The 10,836-nt window shown below is 32.2% G+C and overlaps 1 protein-coding gene across 1 annotated transcript; it reads left to right on the plus strand.

Annotated features, from left to right (window-relative positions):
• The first annotated feature begins 2,052 nt into the window (after positions 1-2,052).
• LOC134255654 (uncharacterized) lies at positions 2,053-4,510 on the plus strand. Its single transcript, XM_062738177.1, has 6 exons — positions 2,053-2,135; positions 2,224-2,320; positions 2,411-2,654; positions 2,781-2,912; positions 3,045-3,574; positions 4,295-4,510. Exons 1-6 carry the CDS (start codon positions 2,056-2,058, stop codon positions 4,508-4,510), a joined length of 1,299 nt encoding a protein of 432 aa, XP_062594161.1. The 5' UTR covers positions 2,053-2,055.
• Positions 4,511-10,836: the final 6,326 nt, after the last annotated feature.

Below are 10,836 nucleotides of genomic sequence, written 5' to 3' on the forward strand. Positions count from 1 at the left end.
CTGCCTGATTTAAAACTGCATTTATCAGGTCGGAGAGAATACTCGAAATCGGGTATTATCCTTGAAATCGGGTATAATACGCGATATTGGGGTATCGTAGAATCCGCGAAATCGGGTATAGGAGGTGTTATCACAAAATAAAAATTAAACATTGGGATGGCGCATTATGCGGAGTAAACTTTCACTTAGTGGTGAATATTTTGCATATAATTCACTTCTAAAAAGATAACCTCGACCTCAAAGTTTGTGCGCTCACGACAACAAAGGCTTGAAAAGGTAAGCACGTTTAACATTCTGCTCCCAAACACGGTCTTCTTCTACTTTATATTTTGTTTAATGTGAAATACGTTTGCAAATATTCAAGCCAATATCCTACTTTATATAAATGCAAATTACCAATATTCTGTGATCTATAGTTTAAACAAATCAGTACAACTAACATAAACAAGTTGCAAACAATTCTATTTGTATGGAAACACGTTTCAAACAAAACAATGTTTCGTTTTTATAAAATAATGTGTTTTTCATCTTTAGTCATACAATTATTCCCTTAAAGTTTATCCCTTGCACTTAAATTGATCATTCAAACATTAGAATATTTAAACTTTGATACAGAACGAAGCATTCATTTTTTTTTAGAATTTAAAAAAAATATATACTTTTTTTTTTTAGAATGCCTCCTACAAAATCGTGTAGAAGTAAGGACCATGATGCTGTTATCAAAAAAGTTTCTGATGAAAAAATAACTGTGTTTAAAGTCAAGGGGAAAAAAGTAAAAAAAGACATTGTCGAAACTTTGATAAAAAATGGGTCCTTGACTGAACATTCCAAATATGTTTGTTCTTCCTGTGTACAACATGCAGAAACCACGTTTATGCAAGAAAATTTGATTAACAAAGAGCGCAAAATTAGTAATGAAGAATGTGAATCTTCAGTATTTGAAACATTCTTGGAGTATATAAGGGATGGGAAGTTAACGCATGAACAAAGCTGCGAGTTGGTCTTTAATATTGCAAAGAAACAGTCAAAGGACATATACAAACATTCGGTCAGCATCCAGAATGTTTATAAAAATGATACTGAACTCCAGAATCTTAATATGCAGGGTAAGCATTAAGAACTGTCCTTGAATTATATATATATGGTTTTAGATTGACATATATATATATATATATATATATATATATATATATATATATATATATATATATATATATATATATATATATATATATATATATTATTCTTTAATTTTAGATTGGTTATCAAAGAGAGACAAGGTAGTAGTTTCTTTTCTTCGAGGTATTGCTTGCAATGAAAATCCTGATCTGCCACTGTTGGTGAAAACTGTGGATCACATTTACAACTTAAGCAATCCTACATATGTGTCCTCGCTAGCTTTTATTCAAAATCTGTTGACATACTATATCACAGGAAGTCGGTTTGCAATAGATTTGAATAGTAAGGGATCACCCTCAGGTTGTTATGCAACCATAAAGAAGTGGATTTCAGATCACAGCAGAGACCCACTTACATGTCCTGGTGATGCCGATGTTTTCACATTTTTTGACAACAACCAGGTATACGTACTGTTGTAGAACAATATATTTTACCATCCAGTTACATATATACTTGTGTAATAGATAGTTTAGTCTTATTATTTTGTACTTGCATAGGTTTTACAGAAGAGATGGAGGGTTGAGTTTGATTTTAAGTGTAAAAGCAGCGTAGTAACGAATCTTATACATATAATCCCGAATGAAACTTCAGCAGAGATTCTTCAAACAAATCCAGATTTATCACCGAGAAAATGGTATGATCTGTCTACAGAGGCAAAACAGGCGCTTGTCCCTAAATTAAAATCACAAGTCGATGAAGCAAATCAAAATTTCAGGAAATACAGGTACTCCATTTTATGAACATATAAATTTGAGCATACATGTGTATCTTATAAAAAATTCCAATAATTTTCTGAGAACATCTGTAAACTAACTCTATTAATCATTTAGGAATGATTTCATTGAAAAAAAATTGAAAGTTATTGTGGAGAGTCAAATGCGGAAAGCAAATAACACCTTTGAAGACTATATCGACCAGAAGAAAACTATTTTGACAACTAACACTTCCACTGAAAGGTATATCTCCATTTTCCATTTGACAATTTTTGTAATTGCTTTGTTTAATTGCTCATACAATTTGATTCTTTTTTTCTTTTCTTTGAAGATACACGTTTATACCATCTGGGCATGCTAACAAACCAGATATTATTATTGGTGACCCCTGCTTCGAAAATCCATGTTCTTATGAAGCTCTAGAAAAGGTATGGTATAGAATTTAATTATCGCTGAAACTCTTTATCTTGGAAAAATTAGTTTGTCTCGTTTAAAGAACAGTAGGGCCACTTTTTCAGGTTTTTGACTATATTCTAAGTAAAACTGAAGTGGGCGAGGGAAGGTCTTGGACAATAGTAGGATGCGATGGTCTTCCCTACACTCTTGGATGTAGAACAATTGACAGTGTGTGTCGATGTAGAGAATGTGAGATGGAGTTTACAAGCGTAGAAGAATTTGAAAAACACAAAATTTTATTTGATCATGAAAAGTGTTCTAACATCAACGGTTGCCTGAAGTATCTGGATATAATCATGGTACCCGGTGAGCAAACATTTTTGTTAACATATCTCAACAAGATCTGTAAATTTCAATTTTAAAAAAATATATATAGCTACTTTTTTTTTTACATTATTTCAAGAAATATTGCCTATATGTATTCAATTTCAGGATTAGGGCATTTTGAGATGAATATGCTAAAAGCAGCCTTTAGATTACTTTGGGACGTCATTTTAGTTGACTTAGCAGTGATTTTGGGCTTTCACAGCCCGAAGGCATTAGCCTCCTGTATGACTGCAACCGGTACATGTATTCCCTTATCGTCAATTTCAAACAGTGGTTTCTTTACTTAGACGTTTTTGTTTGAACATCCATTTCATTTCATATTTTTATGGAAAGATTTAAACTTATGTTTCTTTTTATTTCTTTAATCAGACCACCACAAAAGTTGGCAAATTTTCCAAATATTTCTTCATGCCATGGCAGAAGAGCTCCTCCTGCTGTATGCCAGAGAGGAGTTGAAAAGAAATGAAAGACCAACAGGAGAAGGATTTTATAAATGGACAAAACATGTAAAGAATCCCAATTATAAATTCATGGTTGATGCAGTGTTCACTTTATGTCTTTCACTTCATGTGTTCAGGGCTGGTGTGAGGAGGAACAACACCTCTGCAATCAGAACAGCACTTTTTAAATTCGCCCCGCTATTTTTTGGATTCTCCATGCCATTTTATATCGAGACATTTATTAGAGATTCCTTTTTTCGCATTCAGTGCCCTCCAGAAATTAGAAATTTCATAGAAAATAACGAATCGTTCAGTATATCAGGAAACTGTTCAAAAGGCGAGGGAGGAGATTTTATTTTAGAGTCAAAAAATAGAAAGACCAAGATGTGGATGCCAGGAGGTCTTCCTGACGAGAAGACATGGTTACCTGTCTGTAGGAATATTGACAGACTGGAAAAGGTACATTTAAATTATTTTAAAACTTTTGTGGACATGAGCAAATATGACCAAGGATGCAACATCCATGTATGAAATATATAAAGAAAATGTAACCCATTGTATTCAGAAAAAGATTACTTTTTTATTATATGTTGAGGACAACGGTAATTTATTTTAGTTAAAGATGATTTTGTTTTTGCACCTATACCAATGCATACAGCATGGATCCAATAATTGCAGAGATTCTTTTTGTCAGGGTGACCACATCCAATCCATAATCTTTTTTTATCTTCCTTTCCTTCCCCGCAAACTCTACACTTTTCTGGATCCGTTGTTGTTAACTCGTGAAGATAGCTTTCTTGAGTCTGAGTCATCTGGCTTTCACATTTTGATGGAGTTGGTGATAAGGGACCTGTACTTGGTCCTGGACAGTCTTCGTTGTTTACCTGTATTTCTGTGGCCTCTTTTGTTTCATGCACATGATGTTTCTTTAAATATAAATAGGAATGAGGAAACAAAATATGATATACTTTCTGTACAAAACATCATTTGGAAAGTTATTTAAAAGAATTTTTACTACCTCCACAGATCCTTCTTGGACACTTGAATTGTATTCATAGATATATCCAGATGTGTGTTTCAGTCTCAAATGTACTTCACATTTGGTTACAAGATGCAGATCTACAGCCTGTAAATAAAATGATAATAAATGCTTACATTGAAACATCACTTCCATTTCAGGTGAGAGATAACATGGTTTGTGAACTTGGCATAACTGAAAATGATGTCGACTATCAATATGCCTATGATATTACCACAGAAATATTCGAGTTCCGTAAAAAAAATACGCAGTTCCTGCTATTTAAGTGGCATAGACGACATCAAACCACGTGTCTCAATGTCTGGAAAGCAACTAGACAGGGAGCTTATAGATTTCTACAAGTCTTCACAATGTAACTTCGAGAAATATCTAGACTTCTGCACTGAAAATGACTTGAAAGACAAAATGAAACTTGAACCTATTTTTGTTACGCCCAACGATAGAGAAAATTTCTGCTCCCTGGAAAATAAACCAAAAAAAAAGAACTTATCTCAATGGTGCAGGCATTGTTACAACAGTTGGACACAGATGAAATTACTTTAAAAAAATGGAAAGTTATAAAATCAAAAAGAAAGTATGAAATTATAGAGTTTTACAAAGAAATGTTAAACATTGACAAGAGTGAAGACAATTGAGGTAATTCATGATTCGAACAACAGAGTGAAATAAATATCTTTAGAACTGATTAATTAATAAATTTATTTTTCAGATGTCATGCATTTAATAACAGAATGGAAGATGCTAATATTTACCTTTTTTTAAAAGGGTGTTCTTTCTTTGATAAAAGGCTTTGTTGAGAGCCATGCTGGAAACATGCGCCCTAGGCTTCATTTGTGATTTCTTTTCCAGCTTGATCGATGACATTTTGGCGCCTTTTTTAGTATTTTTTATCTGCAATCAATTTTAAGGAATTAAACAAAATGTTAAAAAGAAAAAAAAATCACGGTAATTTTTATTGTTACATAGATAAAACGATGTAAATAAATAATTCAATAGAAATAATATTTGACATGCATGTTTTGAAATATTCAAAATGTTATTTTAAAAGCATGATAAATACAGGCACGTAGCAACCCCCCTTTTTTCCACCAACAATACATATAATATAGGAAATGTTCATTGAATGGATGCTTGCCGCCTCTAACCTTTAGTGATGTAAGAAAAAAGTATTTTCAAAAATTGGTACTGGAAAAAATTGGCATTAAAAAAAGCTCCCCCCCCCCCGATATAGTAATTTCGACTTTGAGCAACTTTTCTTTTTTTCCTCTTTTTGTTTGTTTGTTTGTTTGTTTGTTTTTTTTTTTTGCTTGTTAACTTTTTCAGGTAAGTAAAAAAGAAATTTTCTCTCTGGCTGCCCCCCCCCCACTTTCATAAACGATGCTACGTGGCTGAAGTATGTGTGTGGGAGAGGCTTTGTGTGTGTGTGTGTGTTCATTGTAAAAAATGAATGCATAAATTTTATTTCTAAAGTTCTGAAAATTTGGATTTAAGAGTATATTATATATGCTTACCAACTGTGCGTGTTGAATTGATTTTTATCGTTAAGAGACCACTGTATACAAAGTGCTAATCGAAAATCTACTTGATTTGGATCACTAGCTATATTTGTTTGGGTCATTCGAAGTTTCTGTCTGCACATTTAGACAAAAAATGTGCTTTTATATACGTTTTCTTTCTGATAATAAAACTACTTCAAACAATATGAGACTTCTTCTTGGTATATTTAAAGATAATCATATTTTTGTTTCATCAACCCCTCCATAAACATCTGTAGCAAGCGTTTTTCACGCATCTAATGGTCATTTTTCGACTAATCATCCACTGGAATGGACTGTTGACATTATTTCAATAAAACATTTATTGTAATGTTTAATATGAATCTTTATCAAACGTAAGCTATCAAATTCGACCACAAGGTCTTCTTTATAACCTGGCAATTACATCAAATATGCCCCTACCCAACTTTTCCAGAGCTATTTTAGGTTCACGTAGAAAATATCCAGAAAGCTATCTTTGTTTTCATGACAGCTATACTTTTTTCGAGTATACATATAGCATTTAGGCCTAGTGCAATTTGTAAAATAATTTATTGACGTTACTTTGTGTTTACAACAGTACTGTACAATATTTTCTTCCCCAGACTCCTCTTACATTTCAACAATGGCCCAGTCCGTAGGAGGTCCATGTGTCATATTGTCAACTTAAGCATTTTATGCCCAATCAGTGAGTGTGATACATATGTATTTATATAGATTATAGAAAAAGTAGTGTGGCCTCTTGGTAAGTTACTTAGGAGAGTACAAACACAGGCACCTGACGTTACTTATTTTTCTTTTAATAAAATAAATTATATTCCTATCTATAACATTTTGAACTAACATTTTGAACCTTTCGTGACAGTATCTTTTTTAATTTCTAATGGAAGCAACTGTAATGACGTTTTTATTTCGTTAATTTATATGTTTAGTTCCATTTTTTCATTCTGGAATAAAGGATTGCTCAAGCATAAATTTCTTCAGGAAACAGGAAGGGGTTACATTGTTGTCCATAACACTAAAAGATCCCAACACAAAAATCCTATTTTATGGTTGGGGATGGGGTCGGCTTAATTGGTGGACAAGCTACATTCTTCCATATGTATTATCATTTTTCCTATCAACTTATGACAGTCATTCATCAACAAAAACATACCAAATTAAGAATTTTCATGTTGCTCACCAATTTACATAAACTATTGTAAAATTTTAAAGATCGATTTCAACTCTTAGACTTACATATACACATGGTTTTGTAAATATATAGTGGTATATATATGCATTCAAAGTTTTGATTTGATAATTTAATGATTAATTAAAACGCATTCAACTTCAAATCTTAATGCCGCTTCGTTCATTTACTAATTTCAATTCAGCCAAATAAGCGTTAAAAAGAGATTGCATGAAATATTTAAAAAAAATTAATGTAATAAAAAGAAAACTAACGGTTACCACATTTCTCAAAGAAATGCATGGATCTTTTTTTCATAGAAATCGTAACATATCCCTGAAAATCAATGAACTTCCGTAACTACAGTGTATATTCTTTTATCGTAGACTGACTGTTAGGAGTTTGCGTTTCTTGGGAAGGAGGGAGGGGGGGGAGTTATTTTGATATGGTTACTTTAATATTCTTAAATTTTAGTGAATTTGAAAAAATTATCAGGTCTTGATCCCCTGACCTTTATCCGCTTTTCTGGATCTGTCTATGGGGATATAATCCCAAATTTTGATTAAACTTTTATCTTCATAGATTCTGTTTCAGTTTCTTAGTTTAAAGTTTTGATGTCTTATGATAGTGTGAAAATAGGTGAAATATTACAAAAGTTGCATTATAATCTCATTATCATAGATTTATAAAGAGAGAAAAAAGTGTACAAGGCGAGGACAATCACCCTCTCTATGACGGAAAAGTTTTATTTTTCTAAAATTATGTTGTCGGTAATGTCATCTTCAACATATTTGATTCATATATTGTTCTGAAAGACATATTGATTGAAAATTGTTTTTAGACTTATTTAGTCGAAAAAGGGGTACGTTTATATTAAATGATTCTAGCTATAAAGATTTATTTTTGAATATGAACGGACCAGGTTTCTATTCGAAGTATTGTGTTAAAATTACGGAAAAGTAAATGCATTGTGTTTTTTTAACGGCTTCTGAACCCATTCTATCAAAAAGTTGAATATTTCTGAAATGAAAAAAAAGTGAGGATAATGAGCATTGATTTATGTCGAAAAATATACAAACAATACAAACATGTGGGTAGGGCATAAATACGGACCCCTCCGGAATACCAGAGATCCAGAGATTGGAACGGGTGCTTGGAGGAGTAAGCATCCCTTGTTGATCGGTCACATCCGCTGTGAGCTCTATGTATTGATCAAGTGAACGGAACATTTCATAATCAAATTTAGTATAAAAACAAAGGTATAAAAGTTGGGTGAAAGAAGTAAGCCAAAAAAAAAAAAAAACGACCCAAGATAAATTAAATGATAGGTTGAAAAACCTTATTTGTCTCAACAAATTCGTTTCTTTTTAAGCAAACTGACACACAAACAACAAGAACGTGGTTAACGCATTCAGTCTTACGCCTATCATGAGCTTTGGAAAAAATTCGAATAGTGTGTGAAGCCCTTTTTTCCGTTTTACATACCTTTAAAACATAAGTAAAAATATATTACGTGTATTTATCAATAAGTTATTTAATGACATAAACTTGAGACAGTGTCTTTGGATTATACTCCCCCTATATACGCCTTCATTCTTCAAGAAGTATTCTTCTCAAATCAAACATAGCATTTCTGTATCAATCGTGACAAAACGCAAATCAAGTATCGCACAAACACCAGCAATGATAGCACATTTCATCAAGTTCTATATTTATTTATTTCTGTTTAACTTCTTTCGACTGATAAATGTTTCTCTAGTGCTAATAAATTCCAATACCTTTTTCAAAACTGTTTAAATCGCGATAATTTTATCAAAAAACAATATATCTTAATTTCATGCAAATCACAAAAAGGATCCGAAAAAAGTATAGCCATCGCAAAAATATGTTGCAAACATAGTATAGCATTCACTCAAAACAAGAATAGCCCAATTTCTCTAAAAAGCGTAATCTATAGAAATCAGATGATGTTTCGTGGGTGAATTGAGGCGAAAACAAAGATACAATAACTTTTACAACAGAATATAGTTTGAAAAAATTAAGAACAATTGAAATAATTCAAAATGAGCGAAAATCCCATTTTAATTTAGTAAATGAGAATGGTATCGAATTTCTAACATGTTTAAACTTAAAAATTTTCTCAAATAAATTTACACTGATTCTATAAAGGTTTAATAAGTTTTCTAATTTCTTAAAGTTAGTTTTACCCATATTTTGCCTGCAGAATTTTCTTTTTTACCCATAATGCATCAGAGTACCCAAAGCAATATAGCAAGTGATCCAAATCAAGTAGATTTTCGATTAGCACTTTGTATACAGTGGAGACGCCATACATTTTTGACACAAAATAAATAACGCAACGTTAGTTGTTTGTTTTCTTAAAAGTTTTACATTGTTTGAACAATGAACACGTTTAGAAATTTAGCTAAGTGACGAGACTATTGGGAAACAATCAAAAATATAATGAAGATATCTGTTTTTAATAACTGCACCGAAAATAATGTCGCCTTTGTGTCATTTTTGCTACCCCAACCATGTTAGTCGCGTTTTTTTAAGTTTACTTGAAAATCCTGTATATGGAGTTTTATGAAAATAAACTTCAGTTAGACTGAGGTACATACCAAGCTAACTGACATCATGCGCCGTTTCTGTATTTTCCTCTTCTTAGTGAAAGTTGCACGGAATACCCGATTTCGCGGATTCTACGATACCCCAATATCGCGTATTATACCCGATTTCAAGGATAATACCCGATTTCGAGTATTCTCTCCGACCTGTTTATTGTCAATGTTTTCATTTGCTTTATTCCATTTTTTTTCCAGGAACAATCAGATCTTGCGAGAAAGTATCATTGAAATGCACTAGATACCCTCTTTTTATGGAAACATATGGAGATAACGAACAGTATTCACGATCAAAAGTCTATTGAACAATACAGAATAGGAGCAGAGCAAACACGAACCTCCAAAACATCGAAGGTGGGATCAGTTGCCATGAAATGGGTATAATATAACATCTGGATACAATTCATCCTATCATCCATTTTAATAAATTGATTTGGAACTTGGACAACCAGCTATACCAGTGTGAATCCTCTCAGAGAAGGACATTAACCGAAGAGTTGGAAAGCATTATTTATACAATAGAAATGTTTATTGTCCAAATACCTTTAATATAAAGAATGGATCCCTCAGTATTGAGAGTAAGATGTTAATACCCAGGTCGGATTTACTTTATTTATTTATCTATTCTTCACATCTGATACTAAGGTGGGGTTTTCACTTAAATTGTCTGTTTATAAACTACACAACTTTATGCTTTAGTATGATTTGCAATCACTCGAGACATTTTCACATACATTTGTTTTTTTTGTAAACTACATTTCCATAGAAAACCTAAATTTTTTTTCTAAGCGAAAAGAAAAACACCACATCATCATATGAATTTTTTTTTTACGGTTGACTAAAAAGATGTGTTGTGATTTGCCGTTTAAGTTTTCCCTCCTCTATATTAACACAATAAATGTAATGAGTATTGCAACTTCTCAAGACATATATCAGTCTGGCAATATCTAAAGGGTCCCTTTTGTTTGCAGAGTTTAAATCGTAGAATTCTTCAAAATTTCAAGAATAATATAATTAAGTTTATACAGTTCTATAAAGATATCCGAAATAGCAACAGTTTACCCCTGTCAATCATATCTTAAAGATTTACCTCACTGTTAATCAATGAGCTATTTAATTTGCGATGACATTCAATAATTGTAAAATATTATGTTGGATCTATTTCAGTATTTGTACGAAGTGTTGATGAAATGAAAACTACAACACAGCAAACAACAGAGACTAGCATTTTTTCCTCACCAGGAACTGCTCAGCTAACGATTAAACCCTTAACATATAATTTAGCACCGGTCAAGATAGCCTAGTGGTAGAGCGTTCGCTTAATTAGCGAGACGCTGGGGTTCGATTTCGAT

Source organism: Saccostrea cucullata, unplaced genomic scaffold (assembly GCF_032062105.1).
Source record: "Saccostrea cucullata isolate Sc308-1 unplaced genomic scaffold, CSIRO_AGI_Scuc_v1 ctg2383, whole genome shotgun sequence".
Taxonomy (NCBI): Eukaryota; Metazoa; Mollusca; class Bivalvia; order Ostreida; family Ostreidae; genus Saccostrea; species Saccostrea cuccullata.